The following is a 23,919-nucleotide window of genomic DNA, read 5'->3' as shown; positions in this document are numbered from 1 at the left end:
AAAGTCTTGCCTTCATGACCTCTGAAAGGGTTTTGTATACAGGAGAACATCTCTTCCACCAGGCCAGGGGGTCTGATGTGCGGGGTAAGAGTGGCTCTGCAAGGTAGGCCCGCATTTCCATCATAGAATCTGATGTTTTGGAAGAGGCTGCCGAAGCCCTCAAGCTTGCTACCCTCTCATCGAAATCCTCCCAAAACATGGCCCCTGCACTGGCACTTGCAGCAGATTCTGAAGTATCCTCCTCCTCATGTTGAACTGGGTTAATAGCTGCTGCAGCTGCTGTAACCCTTTTCACTGTGTCTTCTGCTGCCTGGTGACTGACAAAAGCTTGCTTCTTGAACCTTGGGTCCAGGCAAGTAGCATCAGCAAGCTTCTCATTGTGTTCTACTCTGCCAAACCTTTTAGTCATTTCTGACATCAGAGAATCCACAAGCTTTTTGACAGGGTCAAACTTTGAAGGATTTCTTTGAAATCAGGCAACAATCCTCTGAAGACCTCTTGTCATCAAAATGACTTTGGAGACAGTCACAAACCTATAAAGATTAAAAATGGTTTATAAATTAATTATAACAAAATCAGTGCTGCACATAATTCTCTGTTAAAATTGAGGTTACAGAGAAGCATGGATCATTAACAGACAGGGGTTAAAATGGTGGTTTTAAAATGAATAATAATATTTAAAAAAAAAAAATGTTGAATTACTTACTTTTCTGCACTCACTTCAGTGGTGACCTCCTCAAATGGTTTAATAATTTCCAAAATTTCTCTGGAAATTTCCCATTCTTCTGGTAACAAGGTTGGCAGAGATGGATTAATTAGTGCCAGTGTGGAGATTATTGGATCTTTTACTTCAGTAAATCTTTTCAACATGTAATATGTTGAATTCCACCTTGTAGCCACATCCTGTTTTAACCGCAATGGCTCTTGACCCATCTGTTTTTGTGTGGCCCCGAGTTTCTCTGAAGCAACTGTACTTCTGTGAAAGTATTCCACAATTGTCTTGACCTTCTGCACTATATGTTGTACCTCCTTTAGTGCAGCTTTGACAATTAGGTTCAACATATGTGCAAAACAAGATATGTGGTCCCAGTGAAGATGATCTCTCACGGCTGAAACAATGTTGCTGGCATTGTCTGAGACACAGGCTACAATTTTGTCACCCAACCCCCATTCATCTGTGACCCTTGTCAGCTCCCTTGCCAGGTGAGCAGCAGTGTGTCTGTCACTGAAATGAAAGCAGTCCAGAAGATACGAGGTCATCTGAAAGTCCTCAATGAAATGACATGTCACACTCATGTAGCTGGTTGTTGTAATAGACGTCCAGCAGTCTGTTGTGAGACACACAGCAGAGACATTCCTGATTTTTTCCATAATGTCACTTCTTAACTTGTCATACAGCCTAGGCATTACAGTTTTTGATAATGTTTTTCTGCTAGGTAGACTGTATGATGGGTCGAGAAGATGCGAATATTCCTTAAAGCCCTTATCCTCCACGATAGAAAATGGCTGAAAGTCACAAGCGATCATTCTCACCAGAGCTTCATCAAGCTTGTTCTGTCTTAAAGGATCCATTGGCCTTGTAACAAAACTGCTCATTGTAGTTTGTTGTTGTGGTCTTCGTGGCCTAACTGCTCCTTGGATGGTGGTGGATGCTGCTGGTGTACTGGATGCTGTAGATGCTGTCGAAGGTCCAGCAAAAGTGCTGGTGGTAGAAACAGCTCCAGCTGCTGCAGGGCTACCATCTTCAGTCTCTGTTCTTACTTGTGCTAACAGCACAGTTGGATGAGATGTTTTAAGGTGCCTCCTCAAATTAGAAGTGCTTCCTCCTTTTGTTGAAAAATTTTTCTTGCAGATCATGCATTTTGCTTCAGTGGCTGAAGTTTCTCCAAAATGCGTCCAAATGTCACTCCTTTTTCTGGTGCTCATTCTTCTCCTGAGGTGCTAAAATCTGAGTGACCTAGGCTCCTCACCGCCCCTTACCTACTGTAAAATACACGGGGGATGGGTGTGGAATGGTTCCCTTGGTGACAACCTTGATGGACAGTTGTCCTTCAGCTGAACCATTGGTTTAACCCTTGTGTGATCCAAGCACATTATAATTCTAAATAAATCACTTTAATTCTCCAATTTTATTTCAATTACAACTTGACAATTTTTGTTATCAAAACCTTAATATTTTTACCCAACATTTATTTTCCAAAATGTTGTTTTCTTTTACTTTGACATTATGTTCTTTTTGAAAAAACTTTTATATGCAAATATTAAACTAAAATGTCAGTTCTGCCTAAGAAAAACAATTATTATACAAGCAATTTGAAAATTGGAATAAAAACAAACAAACAAGATATAAGTAGCTACTTTGTATTTGTAGGCTTGGATTATTTTATTATACAGTTCATTGTTCTGAAGACAGTAAAAGGACAAATAAAAAAAATATAGAAGGGATTTGTTTATTTATGAACTACATCACAGATCCTCAAAAACCAGAAACAATCACAGTGACAGAAATGGGCACACCTTTTTTTTATTTCTTTACTTATTAGGCCTATTCATCTTTACATTAGTATTACTAACTAAGATACTGATGCGGGATAAGGTCACGTGACAAAAGAACGAAAGGACTCGGAGGACTCGAGAAATGAACTAATCTTTTCTTTTCCGGCTCAGACTGCATTGGTTAACGTTAGGGAGCGGTCACGTGACAAAAGAACGAAAGGACTCGGAGGACTCGAGAGGTGAACTAATCTTTTCTCTTTCCGGCTCAGGCTGCATTGGTTAACGTTAGGGAGCGGTCACGTGACAAAAGAACGAAAGGACTCGGAGGACTCGAGAGGTGAACTAATCTTTTCTCTTTCCGGCTCAGGCTGCATTGGTTAACGTTAGGGAGCGGTCACGTGACAAAAGAACGAAAGGACTCGGAGGACTCGAGAGGTGAACTAATCTTTTCTCTTTCCGGCTCAGGCTGCATTGGTTAACGTTAGGGAGCGGTCACGTGACAAAAGAACGAAAGGACTCGGAGGACTCGAGAGATGAACTAATCTTTTCTCTTTCCGGCTCAGACTGCATTGGTTAACGTCAGGGAGCGGTAATGTGTTGAACCACAACGAGACTTAAACCCGACGACTTGTCAGATCAGAGGTGAGGTGAGCTAGACTAAAGACCCAGGTAGGCTAAGTAATATATAACTATTTTATTGTTCTTATAGCATTATAGTATTGTCTTGTTTGTAGTGTGATTCACGTTTGTGTATATAGATGTGTTAGGGAAGTATCACATAACATTTTAATGGCCTTTTGCTAAAATGAACGAAATGAACGAAATGACTCGAAAAAAGATTCGTTCATTTTGCTGAACGAGACTCAAAGATCCGAGTCGGTAAAATGATCCGAACTTCCCATCACTAGAATCCAGTGTGCCTAAAAAGCAGTAGAAGAAGACAAATTAAAACTGAACTTTAGAACCTTAGTGTCTGATAAGAAGCCATTTCACATTGGTGTAAACCAAAGCTTACATGTTCTATCATATTTATTGGTAAGTCCAGTCACATCCTTCTCATAACTTCAGTAAGGTTATCATATACATTTCTCGACATTAGATGCATGTGTATGTTTGGTATATTTACTGATGAAACAGGATTTTACTGAGCAGTCAGACACAATTAATATAATGTGTTTATACATTTCACTATAATCCAATTCCTTATTGCAAAATAAAAGTAAAAACAAATTAACAACAAAGATGTGAATAACTGCTAATGAATGTACAAATAAAAGAACAACAAATAAAGACGTTAATAAAATGGAAGTAATGTCATGTAACGTTAGTTGCAGATGTCAGATGGTGTGCAGATTTCTTCTATAACCTCTCAAAAGAAGAAAAAATAAGTCGCGCCAATAGCCTCGTAGGAACCGCGCCAACATTCAGCGCCATTGCGCTTGGGCTTCGGGCGGGATCGGACCTTGCCCGATCCCGCCCCTCTCACACACTTTGCTTTCTGTCAAGCTAGTGAACAACTGCACAAAAAAGAAGACATGATATTTGAGACGGCAGGATTAAAAGCTTCACTTAAACAGTTTGACTTTATTGCTGTCATATCTACTAAAGGTAATCGGCTATTGAGAATAAACAGAGGTTTATCTATAGTTAATATTAATATCTTATTGAAAATAATATTAGGAATGATTAATTAAGAGGTGTGTAAAGTATCCAAATTCCGTACTCAATTAAAAGCAAGAGATAGCCTATATAATATATAGAAATACAGATATAAATATAACAACAGCTCAGACTGTGAGATTGCGTACAATAACTGAGAGGAACCTTAATGGATCGAAGGAGACGGTTTGTTTCTGTTTGCTTTGTAAGTAGAGTTCGGCATAAACGCGATTCATTCATAAGGTGAGTGTAATAGCGATTTTTACAACTCCTTAACGCAACCTTTCTAAAGGATTATAAAAGCCGCAAAATAAGCATTAAAAGTTAATAGAGTTGCAACAGCACGTTCATATATATGTTTTCAATTCAGAGGGCAAATGCCTGTGTATTTATTTGTGTTGTTAACTCAACGGGAGCGAAATGAAACCAGTGTTGCCAGATCAGGTTGACGATTTCCAGCCCAAAAGCTCACCAAAACCCGCCCACTTCAACAAAAACCAGCCCAAAATTTTTACTGCCAAAATAATGTGATGGAATTTTATTGCCATGTCAATCAAGGTTGATAAGGACCATTTTTATCTCCTTAAAAAAAATAAAGATGACAAAATAAAATAAAGATAAATCAGTTCCACAGGAATATGGATCAAAACAGGGCAAATGCATTAAAGGGAGTCAGAAAATATGCTTAAAATGCCCAGAAATATTTTAATAATAATAATAATAACAATTAACAACAATAATGTGCTTACCATTGTCTTGTGCTTTATCTTCAGACAGAACTACAGCACATATTTCATAAAGTACACATTTTAGAACATCATGCAGAACTTTGCACAGTTAAAACTGTTCAAGTCCAGCACCTGTCAATGCCAAGTATACCAGAGTAGTCTGGACTGTTTAAAAGATGTTCTGATGCAGAACAGCATCGTATAGTCCCCATATTCAGTTTTGATTTTTATTAAATCATTCAACTGTTCTCTTATTTCAGTTACAATTATACTTAGAAATCTTCAATTCATTTCTCACTACGTGTAATCCATGTTGTGAGATTTAAGTCACTCTAAAATGAATGAATGAATATATAGCTGCACATTCAAAATCTTGCCCTTTATAGCGCCAAAACCCCGTCACTCACGAGTCATCACATCTCACCAACATAAAATATGGTAAATTGATTGACAGGTCTCTGTTAAATGATGATGACTGTACTACACATTTTTTCACTGTGATACTTTGAGCTCGAACATATTAAAATAACATGACTAAAGATAAAAGCGAAGAAAAAAGCAGCTGATTGGGCGGCTTTTAATTGTGTTAAAGCAGCCCAAATTTTGTCTACCCGCCCAATGCGTTATTCTCCGGTCCAAGCCGATCAAAAGAAGCCCAATCTGGCAACACTGAATTAAACGGTCTGAACCCGAAGTTGACTCTCTCCCCTCGTCCCCCCTTCCGCAGCGCACCACGCCCATATTTGCAGCATTTTTCAAAACTATGGTGAGAACTAACCAGTGCTGAAACAGGGGGGGTTTCATGACCCTTTAACCCTGCACACATTTTTATATTTGGTTACACTGGTTATATAAAGTTTGAGTTTAATTAATTCGGTCGATCTGTTTACCCTGCTTTAACATGGATTTTTATGGAGACTGGAACAGGAAAGCATACTAATGGAAGTTAGAATCCATCATGGCAGCACTCACCAGTTTTTTTTAGGAAAAAGGTGGATAGGTTCATGTCCACTTCATCCAATCCTCTTTGTGTTTTCTGTGTTCTTAAATTTCCTGGTATGAGAAACTGCTTTAGACAATTCAGTGCCTGCAGGGAACTAAAATCATTTTAAAAACCAATTCAGACTATTTTGCCAACTTGAACTGAATCAAAAAAAGTAACACGCTTGGAATGAACTACATGTATTGCATTTAAATTAAGTAAGGAGAGGACCTAGATAGCACACATACAAGATGTCTGTTAAAGGCCACTTGATCTGGAAGGCATCTACTGTGTAAATAGATGTCTCCATGACGTATGTCAGTTAAGTCCATTCACTCAGTGGGCAAATGCAGTGTCTCTGTGTGAGAAGTGCCATCATTTACCTCTTCGTCATTGGATCTATGGCACAGGCAACGGTCTCTCCCTTCACTAACACAGCTTCACTAACAAGTGTTGTTAGAGTTCCCCTGGGTGCTTCGACGGTGATAAATATGATCATTTCTTTCGGAGGTGGATGCCTGTTGTTTGGGAATGCAGTTGTGAAGACAGTTCTGGGAGGCAATTATACAGAAATACTTAACATCAGACTTTGCTCAGGTATTTCAGAATGATCAGAATGACCATAACAACATTTCAGATGCTGCGAGATCAGTCCACTGGTTGGACAGGTTTTGCCATCCCATAGCGCAAAGTCACATGACGTTTTTGATAAGTATGGAGAAATTTATTAGGAAGATGTGTTTCCATCTCCTGTTATTCGCATTAAAGCTTTTCCGCACAAGTCAAAAATCACCTCTTTTGAGCGTAAAAACTTTATTGTAAATTAAGGAATTTTATTCGAAATGTGGTGTTCCATCACTCATTTTTAAATCAGTACTTCAAAATGTGCATAAAACAGGGTAATGGAAACAGCTACAGAGAGAGAAAAAGATCACAGATTGCGCTGTGCACACATATAGAGTTGTTGTCAACAAGTATAAAAATCTCACTACAGGACACTGCTGTATGTCGGCGCACTGCCCACAAGGCTGTAGCGCCAACAGAGCAATACTAGTTTTAAGTTTTCTATGACTTGGCAAATGACCATGGAATAAATGGGATAATCAATGGCTTGCCGTGCATTAAAGGATTTTAAATGCACTTTACGGAGGCAACAACCCTTCACTTCGTGTCGGGTGGTTTATTGCCTCCATGTCGTGCATGTAAAATCCTATGTTGATTATGCCTTATGTATATTATCAGTGTTGGGAAGTAACTAACTACATGTAACGGAATTACGTAATTTAATTACAAAATAAATGTAATTGTAATTAGTTACAGTTACTGAGAAAAATGTGTAATTAAATTACAGTTACTTTTGAAAAATGCCAGTGATTACAAAGGGGATTACATCTGAACTTTTTCACACACCCACTTACAGATTTAATTGACTTCTTTTAAATTGCATTGACTGCTCTAAAATGAGACACCAATGTTTCAGGAGTTTAGGACACAGAATAGGACACATGCTTATTTCATAACTGTTTTATTTCCTATTTGGGTTTATGCATAAAAAACTTTATTTTTTAAGATTTAAAATGTTTTTTCCAAGGCATTGTTAGATGCTAGTATTTTCTGTCATAACTATGCAAACATTTGATTTCAAACCCAGTATCATAGCTATTAAACTATTTCTTGTTATGATGTTATTTATGTTATGATCTTGTTATGACATATAACGCAACTGCGCTCACGGTGACCCGAGTTCGATTCCCGTCTCGAGGTCCTTTGCGATCCCGCTCCCCTCTTTCCTGTCATCTCTGTACTGTCCTATCACAGTAAAAGGCATAAAAAGCCCCCAAAAAAAGTTAAAAAAAAAAAAAAAAAAAGTCTGAATTTGTGGTGGCTGTGCTTTAAATTATTACACAGCTCAGACTCTCTCGGGGCAACTTAAGTCAGTGCTATATGCTTGATCATTTTTCTTGGCGGAAGCATTGCGTTGGGTTAGCTAATAAAATATATTTAAAAAAATATTTTTATTATAAAGCTTAATTCAATAATATGTGGACAATTTCTTAATTCTGTCATCCTGGTATTGTGGACTCACTGTATCCCTAAAATGTCTAGTTTGAACTGTTTGCTAGCAACTGATTTCTTCATGGAAGCTTTGCGTTTAAACATTTCAGCTCAGATCAGTGTTTCGTGTCAAATAATTTTGACATGAAACATCTAAATAATCTATCAAGCAGCTGTGTAATAAGTGAGATAATGTACATTCAGCCAGTTGTTATCACAAAATAAAGATGTATATTATCTCTTACTTATTATAATCTTAATTCAAGTGATAAAGGATTGTGAAAGTCTGACAGTAATCAGTTTTGAGTGCTACTGTAAGGTCCACCCTGCCTGGTTTAAAAGTTTCAAAATCATTAACAGTTGGAAATGTTAGAAATTTAGAAAAGTAATCAAAAAGTAATTAAAAGTAATAAGTTACATTACTTTAATAAAGTAATTGAAAAGTTACACTACTTATTACATTTTAAATCGAGTAACTTGTAATCTGTAACCTATTACATTTCCAAAGTAACCTTCACAACAATGTATATTATATATTATATTATGTGTAAAGTAATAGTGTTAATTGTAGTTGTTTATTATTTTTGTGTTATGTATCATTTATGTACTTCATGTTTCCAAATGCAGAACTTAAAGTTTTATGGAGAGACAGAAGAGCACTGATGAGGAGAGAGAGGAGGAGGATGCTGTTGTTGTCCACTGCCAGAACCAGAGAGCACCACCTCCAGAGCCCAGCTGTGTGTCCATGAAGAGTGATAGATCCATAAATCCGCCTCCTGTTTTCAGTGATGGCCTCAGGTGTGATGTTTCTGCACAATTATTAAAATTGTTGTCTTTCTTGTTTGCTGCCTATGCAGTGCAATTACATAATTACTTAAAGGTAGGGTAAGTAATTTCTGGTAGCCAATGTTCATATTTGAAATCACCAAAATATACATGCCCATACCCTGAAAGGGTCTCTTGTCTATTTTGGGTCCCGCTCTCATGGACAGTGGACAGTGAAAACAGAGGCTTTTGAAAACTATGATGCTTGTTTAGTCATGTTTAGTCAATCTATGTTTATACCGTTAACTGTGCCTGTTATGTTCTGTCTAGTTTCATACTGTTGCTAAAGATACTTACTTTGTACACTCTTCATAATACAGTCCTACAAAGAACTCTTTCTCACAATTGCTGTCCTGTGGCAAAACATGAGGGCAGCTGCTTTTTAGATCAAACATAAAAACGTCAATGAATGATGAGATACTTCTGTAAATAAAATGATCCTGTCAGAAGGATTACATGAAAACTTATTGTGTTCCGTCTGTATTATCTTAGTGAGCTTTAATGAGGTTTTACACATATGCAGTAAGGCAAATTTAAAGTTTTCGAATGTTTTACTGTGTGAATGAAAATTTTTTGAAAAACATTTGAATACGCTAATGTGTACAGAGGTGTTTTTTTGTAAGACAAACTCAAACTTTCAAATGTATTCAGATGAATGTAGACATAGCCTACGCTTTTGGATGCAGCAAATGTCTATTATATACATAATGGGCTAGTTGCATAAACAACACCATTATGTTAGGATTGTGTCTTGTGCAGGCTTCATCTACTTTGCCCTGTTTGAGCCCCAAAGGTTTATGTGGACCAATTGCTAGTGTGCTTTGGTCCTGGCCCCAAAGGGTTTGCCACCTTCAAACACAGGATTTCTCATTGGGTGAGACTCTCTCTAGCTTGTGAGATGTGGAGTCTCCTTTCACCTGTAGGCCTCAGAGCTCACTCTGCTGTCCTCCTGAGCTCTTTTTAAAGTGGTCCCTTTGGAGGATATTTGCGTTGCAGCAGGGTGGTCTTCTCCAGAAATGTTTTTGGCAAGTTCATGGGTCCTTTCTGCATGAATCTGCCATCTGAGTTTAGTTTGGTTCACACTCTTTGGGCCAGACACCTGTAGCGCAGCAGTGCTGTATGTTGGCGCACTGCCCACAAGGCTATCTCACCAACAGAGTAATACTAGTTTTAACTTTTCTATGACTTGGCAAATGACCATGGAATAAGCAGGATAATCAATGGCTTGCCGTGCATTAAAGGATTTTAAATGCACTTTGTGTTGGGTGTTTTTTTGCCTTCATGTCGTGCATTTAAAATCCTATGTCGATTATGCCTTATGTATATTATATATTATGTGTAAAGTAATAGTGTTAATTGTAGTTGTTTATTATTTTTGTGTTATGTATCATTTATGTACTTCATGTTTCCAAATGCAGAACTGAAAGTTTTATGGAGAGACAGAAGAGCACTGATAAGGAGAGAAAGGAGGAGGATGCTGTTGTTGTTCACTGCCAGAACCAGAGAGCACCATCTCCAGAGCCCAGCTGTGTGTCCATGAAGAGTGATAGATCCATAAATCCGCCTCCTGTTTTCAGTGATGGCCTCAGGTGTGATGTTTCTGCACATTCATTAAAATTGTCTTTTTTCTTGTTTGCTGCCTATGCAGTGCAATTACATAATTACTTAAAGGTAGGATAAGTAATTTCTGGTAGCCAATGTTCATATTTGAAATCACCAAAATATACATACCCATACCCTGAAAGGGTCTCTCGCCTATTTTGGGTCCCCCTCTCATATTTCGTGTTACTTGCTGTGTTCCGTCTGTGTTATCTTAGTGAGCTTTAATGTGGTTTTACACATATGCAGTTTTCGGTTGTTTTACTGTGTGAATGAGAAGTTTTTGGAAAACATTTGAAAACGCTAATGTGTACAGAATTTTTTTTTTTTTTTTAAGAAAAACTGAAACTTTCAAATGTATCCAGATGAATGTAGACATAGCCTACACTTTTGGATGCAGCCAATGTCTATTATATACATAATGGGCTAGTTGCATAAACAACACCATTATGTTAGGATTGTGTCTTGTGAAGGCTTCATCTACTTTGCCCTGTTTGAACCCCAAAGATTTATGTGGACCAATTGCTAGTGTGCTTTGGTCCTGGCCACAAAGGGTTTGCCACCTCCAAACACAGGATTTCTCATTGGGTGAGACTCTCTCTAGCTTGTGAGATGTGGAGTCTCCTTTCACCTATAGGCCTCAGAGCTCACTCTGCTGTCCTCCTGAGCTCTTTTTAAAGTGGTCCCTTTGGAGGATATTTGTGTTGCAGCAGGGTGGTCTTCTCCAGAAACGTTTTTGGCAGGTTCATGGGTCCTTTCTGCATGAACCTGCCATCTGAGTTTAGTTTGGTTTGCACTCTTTGGGCCAGACACCTGTACCACAGCAATGCTGTATGTTGGCGCACTGCCCACAAGGCTATCGCGCCAACAGAGCAATACTAGTTTTAACTTTTCTATAACTTGGCAAATGACCATGGAATAAGCAGGATAATCAATGGCTTGTCGTGCATTAAAGGATTTTAAATGCACTTTGTGTTGGGTGGTTTTTTGCCTCCATGTCGTGCATTTAAAATCCTACGTTGATTATGCCTTATGTATATTATATATTATATTATGTGTAAAGTAACAGTGTTAATTGTAGTTGTTTATTATTTTTGTGTTATGTATCATTTATGTACTTCATGTTTCCAAATGCAGAACTAAAAGTTTTATGGAGAGACAGAAGAGCACTGATAAGGAGAGAAAGGAGGAGTATGCTGTTGTTGTTCACTGCCAGAACCAGAGAGCACCATCTCCAGAGCCCAGCTGTGTGTCCATGAAGAGTGAAAGATCCATAAATCCACCTCCTGTTTTCAGTGATGGCCTCAGGTGTGATGTTTCTGCACATTCATTAAAATTGTCTTTTTTCTTGTTTGCTGCCTATGCACTGCAATTACATAATTACTTAAAGGTAGGGTAAGTCATTTCTGGTAGCCAATGTTCAAATTTTGAAATCACCAAAAAAAACATGCCCATACCCCGAAAGGGTCTCTCGCCTATTTTGGGTCCCGCTCTCATATTTCGTGTTACTTATTGTGTTCCGTCTGTGTTATCTTAGTAAGCTTTAATGAGGTTTCATTAGGTGAGATTCTCTCTAGCTTGTGAGATGTGGAGTCTCCTTTCACCTATATGCCTCAGAGCTCACTCTGCTGTCCTCCTGAACTCTTTTTAAAGTGGTCCCTTTGGAGGATATTTGTGTTGCGGCAGGGTGGTCTTCTCCAGAAACATTTTTGAGTTTAGTTTGAGACACTGCAGCACTTAGCTTGTAGTGTGTGGTATATTGTTCCCATTGCATCATCACTATGCAGTGTTGAGTGAACCCATGAAAAGGTTATATGCATAAACCATGTTCCCGAATAGGGAACGAGACATTGCGTTTGCTGCCAAGCTCCTCGTGCTGCTGAAGAGGCTTCTTCTGAGGAGTTGATGGCGCTCAGTATTATTAGGTGAGTGACAGCGCCACTGAGGAGCCGCGGAAGCCATTGGCATATAAATTGGTGTGATTTCATATGGGTTTCAGACAATCAACACCACTCGTCTTATTCCCTATTCAGAGAACATGGGTTAAGAATGTAACCCAAGATGTTTTAAGACGTTATATGTTCTACAGTGTTTCTACTGAAAATAACCAGAAATGGCAATCAACAAATTGTTTATGCATTTGGTTTGCTGGAGCCACTGTAATGTTTTTAAGAATTATTCAAAATTAATTTGTTTGTTTCTCTCTCTCTCTTTGTTGCTCTATCACTGTCTTATATTTGCAGTGAGAAAAAGAATGTTCCCGTCCAGCATCAGTTAAAATGTGGAGTTTGTCAGCAGGTTCTGAGAGATCCAGTCTACATCAACTGTGAACACTGTTTTTGCAGAAACTGCATAGGGAGCTACTGGGATCAGTTCAGTTCATCTGAAGAATTTAAGTGTCCTCAATGTAGAAAGAGATCTAGAACACGACCTGTTCTGAAAACACATCAACCAGTAGATGATAAACTGCAAAGAGTCAAAAACCAACACAAAACCAGCATGAAGAACAATTATGAGAGGCTATTTGAGGGAATCAAACTACAAGAGAATCAAACCCTACTGAACAGGATCTACACACAACTTTACATCATAGAGGGAGAGAGTGAAGGGGTGAATGAAGAACATGAGATTTTGCAGATGGAGACAACACACAGAGCACAAGACACTCCAGTCTTGTGCAATGACATCTTTAAACCCTCACATAAACAAGGATATGAAGAAAAAGACCAAATTAAAACCGTTCTTACTAAAGGGATTGCTGGAATTGGTAAAACTGTCTCTGTGCAGAAGTTCATTCTAGACTGGGCAGAGGGGAAAGCCAATCAGGATGTAGATTTCATGTTTGTGCTTCCATTTCGAGAGCTTAACTTGATTAAAGATCACCAGTACAGTCTTCATACGCTTCTTCTTGACTTTTATCCTGAACTTCAAGATCTTGACTTAAAAATTTATGATGAATGTAAAGTTTTATTTATCTGTGATGGTCTGGATGAAAGCAGAATAACACTGAAGTTTTCAGACAGTGAGACATTTTCTGATGTGACTAAGACTTCATCAGTGGATGTGTTGATGTCATACCTCATGAAAGGAGAGCTGCTTCCCTCTGCTCTCATCTGGATTACCTCCAGACCAGCAGCAGCCAAATTGATCCCATCCAAATACATTGACCGTGTGACAGACATTCAGGGATTCACTGACCCCCAAAAGGAAGAATATTTCAGGAAGAGAATCACTGATGAGCAGCAAGCCAATAGAATCATCACACACATTAAAAGATCCAAAAGCCTCTACATCATGTGCCACATACCAGTCTTCTGCTGGATCTCAGCCACTGTGCTTGAAAACATTCTAAATAAAGCTCTCTGTACAGAAATCCCTCAAACTCTTACTGAAATGTATATCCACTTTTTGCTCATTCAGATAAACATGAGGAATCAGAAGTATGAAGACAGTGATAGAGAGAAACCTGTTCAGTCCAACAGAGAAGTGATTGTAAAACTTGCTGAACTGGCTTTCAATCAGCTGATGAAAGGTAATGTCATGTTCTGTGAGGAGGACCTGAGAGAGAGCAGCATAGACATCAATGATGCCTCAGTGTATTCTGGGATTTGCACTGAGATCTTTAAGGAGGAATCTGTGATTCATCAGAGAAGAGTCTACTGTTTCATACATCTGAGCTTTCAAGAGTTTTTTGCAGCATTTTTCATGTTTGTCTCATTTTTACACAATAACAGGGATGTTCTGAAATGGTTTCTGAGAGGAAAATCCAAAGCTCTGTCTAGGAATCTTCATCTGGATATAATTCTGAAAGGAGCAATAAATAAAGCCCTGGCAAGTAAAAATGGACAACTGGATCTTTTTTTGCGGTTTCTAATGGGAATCTCACTGGATTCCAATCAGAGACTCTTACAGGATCTACTGACGCACACAGAAAACAGCTCAGATACCATTAAGAAAGTGATCCAACACATCAAGCAAGTCCAAAAAAAGAATGTCAGTCCTGAACGATGGATGAATCTCTCACACTGCTTGCTTGAAATGAAAGACAGTTCTCTTTTTGAAGAAATCAAGAGTTTCTTGAAATCTGAACCAAATAAAAAACCCCTTTCACTTCTACAATGTTCAACTTTGGCAAACATGATCCTGATGTCAGAGGAGATAATGGATGAGTTAGATCTTAGAAAGTATAACATAAAATCAAGAGATGGTCAACAGAGGCTGCTACCTGCTGTTAAGAACTGTAGAAAAGCTCTGTGAGTGCAAATATTGAAAAGTATTTTTAAAAGTATTGTACATATACAATAATATACATACACATAGATTAACTTTTCTTTTTTTGAAATGTGCTACGAAATAAAAGAGTAAACAAAGTTCAGTGAAGCTTCCATACAAATTTTCAGATTTCATTAATGTGAAATTTTATATGATGAAATAATCTGTGGTAGACAACTTTGATACAGACATATCTTTCTTTCTTTTTTTTTTTTTTTTTGATATCTTTTTCAGATTTGCAAGCTGTAACCTTACTGATCAGTGTTGTGAAACTGTAGCATCAGCTCTACAGTCATCAAACTCCTGTCTGAGAGAGCTGGATCTGAGTAACAATGACCTACAGGACTCAGGAGTGAAGCTGCTCTCTACTGGACTGAAAAGTCCAAACTGTAAACTGGAGACACTAAGGTATTTAACCCTTTCACATGTATGTTTAAAATATTCTAACTGAGCACACATATTTTTTTAAGGAGACCAGAGGTTTAGAATGTATCACCTTAAGCCAGGCTCACACTACAGGATTTTTAAAATTCCCTCAAATCTTAAACATGCACACACTACAAGATTTGAAAATTGTGGTGCATCACACACTACAAGATATTATTAACCCTCTGGGGTCTGAGGTGATTTTGGGGCCCTTTAGATGTTTAGACATGCCCTGACATTTGTGCTTATTTCAACTACTTATAACATACTACTGGCCAACATATAATTTTTTTGTATTCAGCACAAACAGTGCTACAATAATATTTGAGCAAGATGGATGTACATGTTTGCATTTTTTAGAAAAAAAAATATTATGCATGGTTAGTAAGTTTTGGGAAAATAAATGTAGCTGAAATAAGGCCATAAAACTCATATTGAATAGTCCTGTACAAGGCTTTTGAGTAATCACTCTTGTAGGCTAGAATATTTACTTTAAAATGATGTGAAAATGATCGTGCTTACTCTTTCACAGAAAACAATATATTGATGTAAATTTTCTAAGACATGTTTTGTGATAGAAAGCCATATGCGAAGGAGGGATAATGGCCATGAATATTTAGTGATTCACACCTGAGAGACAAAAGGCCGTCCCCTAATGGCCCATCAGTGTGACTGTCACTATGAGGCAGGTAACAAAGAATGAGAGGAAAGTAAGATAATGGGGGGGTTTTGGTTGTTTGTATTTTATTTACAACACAATATAATCAAAACATACATAATGATGGTCAAAGATTATTATTGTACTCACTGACATAACCACAGAGATGTGAACAGACCTTGTGTCATTCCTGTTCAGCAAGTGAAACTAGTAAACCATATCTGATGTTTAAGTGTTTGCTGCTTCTTTCCATGGATTCAAGATTAAAAAAAAAAAAAACAGTCACAGAGTATTTTGTTTTATATTATATAGAACATGAAAACTTCATCGCGTCGTAAGAAATTTAGATACAATGAGCTACCTATCATTTTCAAAATATTTCACTCGATTTCAAACATTTTAGCCAGGAATCATAGTTTAGGAAAACCCAAGCTAGTAAATGTGTTCAAACTTATGTCAAAATAAAACGTTAACTAATGCAAAAAAGAAACATCACTTACTCATCAGACTGATCTCTTCCTCTGGATCAGCCACGCGTCGCGTTGTGTTCTTCATCTGAGGTGAATTCTGTGTTTTTCCTCTCAGCGCGTCTTTTTTTTTCCTGAAGCTAAATTCTGCTGTTTCTTTCAGCGCGTCTTCCAGAAACGAACATTAGCCGATATGAACTTGATGAATTGTCAAGCTTTGTTTACGATGATGTGGGCGCTAACACGCGGCACTGCGCACGTGGCTATTTATCATATCAAAAGCAAAAGCAGCTTGTGGGCGTGATCTCATTAAAAATAATTAGCTCTGAGGGAAAAACTAGGCATCACGTTGGTTTCACGCGGATTACTTTAGCACAGAATATTTGTTTTTGATAAGACTTGATTTATTTAAAAGTAGAGATATCAAGCTTTCTATAGATATATCTCTCCTGTCTGTGTGTCGAATGTTCACTGAGTTTAGGTTCATTTTATTGACGCATTTCTAAAAGCCGTTCGCGGAGACAGTGAAGACTGAGAAAGCACCCTGTTTATTTTCTTTAATTTAAAGCAGCACATAGTTCAGTTTTTATTGTGAGTGTGCTCAAAAAAAAGTATACACTTAATGGTTTCTAATGATGTATAACACTTATTTGTGTGACCAAAATTGACGGAGTATTTTTAGTGTCTTTTGCACTGATCTTAAAAAACTGATCACGCCGGCATGATCGTCGACCCCAGGGGGTTAAGATTATCATGCCAGAGGGATCGCCTCATGTGATCTTATGCAACAGTTCATCATTTCAGCAACAAATATTTACATATGTTAGCTAGCGTGCTAGCAGCTTTATGCACTCACCCAGTTTGTTCAAAACTGAGACAGTTTCACCCCAGAGCTTCTCTTACTCCTTGTGGTACGTGTTCGACATATTATACAGTGTTACTACAAAAACTCAAAAAGCAGTTTCCTCCATCTCCACTATCCAACGGACCGTACAGCAGCTGTTTTTCCCTTTTTTATTAAAAATATCCTATTTGTATAGGCCAATGCCTTGCTGAGATTAGCACCAATCTTAAACAAGCTAATCAAGATTTTCAGAATGACTTGCTAATTGCAGACAGGTAAATTAAATTTGGATTGGTGCTAAAGTCTGCAGGACACTGGCCCTCCAGGACTGAAATTAGAGATGCCTGCTTTAGTGCTTTAGATTATCTGACTGTTGATGCTTGCTTGTAGATTATTTGACTGTTGATATTTATGTGGATTATCTGACTGTTGATCTTTCTCTGAGGAATATTTTAATGTTGATGTTTGTCTGTAAATGATCTGACTGTTAATGTGTATTTGTAATTATATGACAATTGATGTGTCTAGATTATCTAACTGTTAATGTGTTTGTGTCTGTTGGTCATGGGTAGCCAACCTGGCTCCTAGAAATCTAACATCCTGCAGACTTCATTTCCAATCTTGCTCCAACACACCTGGATGTTATTTTCATGTTTAAGTATGGTCAGAGCTAAATTCTGCAGGGTGATAGCCCTTCAGGAGTAGGGTTGGTTAACCTTGCTGTAAATTATCTGACTTGATTTGTGCCTGCTGATTATCTGACTGTTTATGTATGTTTGTGAATTATTTAACTGTTTTTTTTAAATGTGTTTTGTAGGTTGTCTGGCTGTATGTTGACAGAGGAGAGCTGTTATTATCTGGCTTCAGCTCTGAGTTCAAACCCCTCACATCTGAGAGAGCTGGATCTGAGCTACAATCACCCAGGAGAATCAGGAATCAAGATGCTCTCCAATACAATGAACAATCCTAACTGCACGTTGAAGATGCTCAAGTATGTACTTACAATTTTCAGGTTTGTTGTTCTTCAGCATTTGCTGAATTGAAGCAGAGTGTCTTAGGATGGTTGAAGTTTGAGAGGGCAAAGATCAAAGTTGGAAATGCTGCTTTGCGGCAAAACTTAACTGAGACAACAAGACTCTCCATAGAACAGAAAATTTGATAGAAGTAGTTAGATGGTTGACTTTGTGTTCCTGGATTAGATTTCTTGACCCATGATTCAATCGAGTCATAAGTTTTTAACATTGTTGATTGACCAAGTCAGTGATCACATCGTTATAGTCTGATTTGCTCTGAAGTGCTACAATCATCTCATCAAGGTCTTCACTGACTGTGAAAGGCTGTGTATCCATATGTTATCTGTTCTGGATAGAGACTGGATCCATCTGACTATGGTAACCTTGGGATAAGGATGAGACATAAAGGGTGTTTTCAAATATTAAAGTGAACCAGCGGAAAGTGACCTCAGTCCTTTTGGTGTACACACAGAAATATTCTTGTGTATGGACATTGTTGTCAATGCTGCCATGCATGTTTTATTAGTATAATAACTTTGATACTGAATCATTACATTTCTCAGTAACTAGGGGGTAAAACTGATGTTTTGAAGCAACAAAACTCACAGCTTCACTTTTGCAGAATGAGACACGCAGACGCAATTAACTCACGCAACTTTCATATATTCAGTTTTTCTCTCTCTCTCTGCATTCATATAAATGTAATCCCCTGCACTACTTCATCTCTGTGTTTGATTTGAAGTGAGCAGAATGCTAGATCTCCGCGCCGGGTGGTTCTTTGCCTCTATCATGAATTAAATAACTTAATGCACAGCTGTAGATTACATATGCCATGCCCATGGATTGTCTGTGTGTTTTTCTTCCCGTGACCAGCCTTGCGTTCAGCCCCGACAAAATGTTGCAAAACGTTTTTCAAATGGAAACAGTGGTGCAATGAACAACGTGTTCTGATGACGCAAGAGTTGCAACTATGGCACCTGAGAAGGCCATTCTGTGTGTTCTTTTTGAAGAATTTTCTGAGCCTGATGAAATCGGTATAAATACATTTAATACTGCAAAATACGCTGATGTTACAGTCACTGCCCTTACCATCCAGAAAAAAGAGAACATCCCAATCGAATGAAGGGGTTTGTGGAAACTGTATATACCCATTGCTGCTGATTGGGCTGACATTGTTGACACACCCACCAAACAAGAGAAAACGTATCTCAAAGCCGTTGCACGTTGAACTTGACTCTAGTTTTTCTCTCTTGTTGATTAGTCATTTGATTCTCCTGTTACCTGTTAATTATCCTTCGTTTGGTTTAGTATTTATAGTGTTGTCTGTTCCTGGTTTCACTGCCAGGGTGTTAAATGTCAACATTGTGTTACGTATGTGTCCCTGCATACCCTGTGTTCCTTTGGATGTTTATTAAAGACGGTTGTTTGAGATTATCCCTTGTCACCAGAGTTTCAAGTAAAATTACAACTTACTTTAAACAGAAGTCGGGTAATAGCTTACTAAATCTGTTACAACAATACTGATTTGTATTTGCCATGGCAGTAATAGGTATTCTGATTGACTACCTACTTTATTTGCAAAATTACTCATAGTCAGCAGAATGTCTAAAGTGGCCACAGCACTGCAAGCCACTGATCAAGTGTACGCACTGTTTTGCCTTCTCTGTCCCCAACTATCTGTCTTTGCAGTTTGATTGTTTTAACCATGTTGTGAGATATACATAAGGGATTAATTCAAAGAGATTCTTGTCATATTTTACTTAACTTGAAAACAAGAAAGGTTCATGAGCAACAATGAATTTAAGTTTAAACTGACCATAAAGCTGTATCGTACCAAGTTTGTTTACCAGTGTGACATAGGGACGTCAGGCTACTGAATACTCATGAAATATTCCAAAATGGAAATTTTATTTTAAGTTTAATATAAATTACTGTAGAAGGAGAGGAGAAGAGGATCTTCTACTTCCATAAAGTTGTATTTAAATAGTGTGAGCAAGACTGCGTCTCAATAAGGAGTTGGGAAACCATGTATCACCATTTATAGAAACCTAGAAAATTGCTTTGTGCGTTATGTAATTAATTTGTTTGCAAATACATAAATACTCTATGATATGAACAGAATATAACATGTTTGTTTTTTTCATGTGTTTTGCAGTATAAATCATGGAGGAGAGATCAGGATTGTACCTGGACCACGAAAATGTATGTATGGGAATGTATATTGTGCTATGGCAGAATTATCAATTTCAGAAGCAGTAGAAATTCTGTACAGCTATCAGTTGGGAGGACTGTTCTAAGTCATTTATGTGTTTAAATGATTACAGAAACTTTAAATGATTACAAAAAGAGAAATGCAAAACGGGCCGAAGTAACCCGTTAAGGGATATTCCAAAACTTATACTGTAATTATTGATTATAGTACACACAATCATTGTAACCCAATCAATAACTAAACTATAGTTACTAAAGTTTAAATTTGCAGGGATCTTCTCGTCCGCATGCTTAACTCATTGGCGTCAGAAAGAAGCATGGAGTTGGGGGCAGTCATGGCTTAATGGTTAGAGTTGGACTTGTTACACAAAGGTTTGAGTCTCAGGTCTGGTAACTAAAGTTAATTGTAGGTGGGGGGAATGAATTACCAACACTCTCTCTACCCTCAATACCACGACTGAGGTGAGACCCTTGAGCAAGGGAACTAACCCACAACTGCACCCTGGGCGCCACAGCATTGGCTGCCCAACACTCTGCTCTGGCATGTTTGTTCTCTACTCACTGCTGTGTGTGTGCACTTGGATAGATTAAATGCAGAGCACAAATTTAAAGTACTTGGCCACAATTAATATCAGGGGAATCTCTTAATTAGTAGTTTTATGCACACAAACCAGACATATACCGGCAAATTTTGAATATTTTTCTCAAACCCTCTAGTGCCACCAACAGCCCAAATGTTTCACTTATGTTAATGCTGATAACATTGAGTCTTATTAAAAAAAGGTAATAAAAATTTCCACTAAGATTCAAATAGATATCATAATTTAATAGTAAGCCTGGTTGAAATTTATGCTAATTAATTTTCATTTTTTTTGCCATTTTGAATTGAAATGCGAACTCCTATCAATAATTTGACCGGTCTTTATGAAATCTGACTTGTGTCATCAAACCATAGAGGTTTAAAAGTTACCAAAACTTTGATAAATCAGACTGGTCTTATTTAACAATTTTATTCAAATTTAATGGTGAGCATGTCAAGTAGGACCTCTGGCTATAAGTATGTAAATTATCTTTAAATTCCTTCCCAGATAGCACATGTACGTCTGCAAGATGTCTGTTAAAGATCTCTTGATCTGTTAATAAGATCTCTGGCAGACATCTGTAAGATGTCAGTTTTACATACATTCTAAATCATAAACATCTTAAAGACATCTAATAGACGTCTGTTTGACATCTGATAGGAAACGTCCAATAGACATATTGCAGATGAGCAAAGTATGTAAAAAAAAATACGTTTTGCAGATGTAAATGTAGACGTCAAATAGACGTCTCCGAGATTTATGTGTGCTATCAGGGTAATAACTTCTTAGGGCTCCATCTGAGAACACAAATGTAGTAAATCTTTAGTGACACCATTTAACACTAAACTTAGGTCTAAACACTCATTCTGAGTTTTTTTATTATAAATGTTCTCTCTTCCTGTCTACAGATGCCTATGATCTCATAATGGAACCAAATACAGCTCACACTTATCTCGCTCTGTCTGAGAAGAACAAGGTGGTGACATACATGAGAGATGAGCAGTCATATCCTTATCATCAAGAGAGATTTGACAATCACACCCAGGTTCTGTGTAAAGAGAGTCTGTCTGGTCGCAGTTACTGGGAGGCTGAATGGAGTGGAGATGCTGATATATCAGTGGCATATAAAGGAATCAGCAGGAAAGGAGAGAGTGATGACTGTCTGTTTGGATGCAATAAAAACTCTTGGAGTCTGTTCTGCTCTAATGACAGATTTACTGCACGTCACAATAATAAGAAAACTGACATACGTGTCGCTTCAGGTTCCTGTAGGAGAGTAGGAGTGTATGTGGACGTGCCAGCTGGCACGCTGTCCTTCTACAGAGTCTCTGACACACGCATTCTCACGCACTTGCATACATTCACCTCCACGTTCACTAAACCTCTCTATGCTGGATTTGGGCTTTATTTCCTCACCTCAGTGTCTCTGTGTCAGATTTCTGTTTGTGACAACATACCCATGCCTGACTAAATGCCAGAAGGTAAATGTATTTGGTCTTTCTCCATTTGGAATCCTCCCTCCATTACCTGTTATGTTTAAAAATTGCTTCCTAAGGCAGTTTTATCTTGAAGTGTCTTTAAAGGGGTCATCGGATGCAAAACTCTTTGTAATCAAGCCATTCTCAGTTTCTTGTTGGTATGACTTTTTCAGATTTTAGAGAACCCAAAGGAAAAATAACAACAAAAGTAAGCCAGCTTTTTAAAACTTAAACCATTGGACCACTTGTAGCTGTCACGGGTTGCGTGTGGCAAGGAAACTAACGACGACGAGAGTAACACGAAAAGGAATCTTTAATCAAATCCAAACTGGTAATTCCAACAAGGGCAGGCGAACACACAACCAAAATAACCTTGAGATCAGACAACAGAAACAGAACTGAGAACAACTTATAAAGGGTGGTAATTAAGACACAGACAGGTGGAGCAAATTAACTAATCAGGACAAAATGAGGACAGGAAGAACCAAATATGGGCACAACGGGAAAAACAAACATAAACAGTCCAAATGGCACACAGATCTCTGACAGTAGCCTGGCATCAGACTCCTGAAACTATACTTACTTTAAAAGTTGTAATGCTTTTGTCATTTTATACTTTTTTGTCACACTTTACTTTCTTTCTTTTTTTTTAATTTTAATGATCTTCTATATCTTTTTGTGATCGATTGTGTTACACTGTTTAAATTAATAGTGATTCAGTGGCTGGAAATATGTTGTTTTTATTTTAAAAGGTTTCCTCCAAACTTTGAAATGGTCAGAAGATAGCAACATTTGTTTTATGTGAACTTTTCAGTTGTATTTTCAGTGTTACAGCAAAAGTGATTTAGAATCAAAATCACATTGAAACGATCCAAAACAATTTTTTTTTTTTTTTTGCTAATTTCAATATTTATGCAACAGTGATGTACTGTACAATCAACATCATGGTGTAACAATTCAATGGCACTGCTGTTACACTTTTTTTTTTTGTTTTGGAAAGGTCAACATTAACTGAAGGGTGAATAAGTGATGTTGATTCAATTACATTTCCATGGATTTTTTGTTGAAATCTCAACTTTGTTTTAACATTAATTGTACAGTAGTTACAAAAGTGATGTTAAACCAACACCGCTTTGTAACATTTACAACACTGACTTAACATTTAACGTTTCAGTGGTTGCTTGCTATCTGGGTAGTACACAGAGTAAGTTATCATGGTAACTGACTCTGAGCATAAGTTACCTACCTCACTTTGAGATAGCCCTTGAAACCCTCTGTTTTTGGTTGTTTTCTGAAAGGCTTGCTAGATGCATCTAAAGTATAACATTTTTAAGATGTGTCATGTATGTACCATAATACTACATGACTTTATCCATATTGTGAAATTGCACAAAAAAACACTCAAGAAAAAAATAATATACTAATATTAATTAAATTACGGTAAGGCATTAAGATTATTAATATTGCCACATAACTCACCTCTCACAGAGAACCTGCATAGATATTGGAGTCCACAGCGGGAACAGAAACAGTTGTAGGAGTACTCTAACAATCAGTTGGTACCGAAAGACCATTTGATGTCCTCATTTGATGTATCCACTACATTCAACCAGAGCATATACAGT

General features: G+C 37.7%; 1 protein-coding gene across 11 annotated transcripts; it reads left to right on the top strand.

Moving 5' to 3' along the window:
* The first annotated feature begins 2,272 nt into the window (after positions 1–2,272).
* Positions 2,273–22,484, top strand: LOC127164157 (protein NLRC3). 11 transcript variants are annotated; one of them, XM_051107919.1, is made up of 12 exons: positions 2,273–2,735; positions 2,766–2,833; positions 2,864–2,931; positions 2,962–3,138; positions 8,548–8,718; positions 10,164–10,334; positions 11,482–11,652; positions 12,588–14,597; positions 14,851–15,024; positions 17,829–18,002; positions 20,180–20,226; positions 21,725–22,484. In XM_051107919.1, the coding sequence occupies exons 5-12, from the start codon at positions 8,561–8,563 to the stop codon at positions 22,285–22,287; spliced, it is 3,468 nt and encodes a 1,155-aa protein (XP_050963876.1). In that variant the 5' UTR covers positions 2,273–2,735; positions 2,766–2,833; positions 2,864–2,931; positions 2,962–3,138; positions 8,548–8,560; the 3' UTR covers positions 22,288–22,484. The 11 variants fall into 11 exon arrangements, with proteins under 11 accessions (XP_050963876.1, XP_050963877.1, XP_050963872.1 ...); XM_051107920.1 differs by having other exon boundaries at positions 2,962–3,143; XM_051107915.1 differs by having other exon boundaries at positions 2,962–3,165.
* Positions 22,485–23,919: the final 1,435 nt, after the last annotated feature.

The sequence above is a fragment of the Labeo rohita genome, chromosome 4, assembly GCF_022985175.1.
Source record: "Labeo rohita strain BAU-BD-2019 chromosome 4, IGBB_LRoh.1.0, whole genome shotgun sequence".
NCBI lineage: Eukaryota > Metazoa > Chordata > Actinopteri > Cypriniformes > Cyprinidae > Labeo > Labeo rohita.
The sequence above is the reverse complement of the archived record's forward strand: the minus strand, read 5'-3'. Positions and strand labels throughout refer to the sequence as shown.

Coding starts and splice junctions, on each gene's coding strand:
- LOC127164157 (XM_051107923.1), top strand. CDS start 8,561: ATGGAGAGACAGAAGAGCACTGATGAGGAGAGAGAGGAGGAGGATGCT. Junction 14,598..14,850: donor AAGAACTGTAGAAAAGCTCT/GTGAGTGCAAAT, acceptor TATCTTTTTCAG/ATTTGCAAGCTGTAACCTTA. Junction 18,003..20,179: donor TGCACGTTGAAGATGCTCAA/GTATGTACTTAC, acceptor TGTGTTTTGCAG/TATAAATCATGGAGGAGAGA.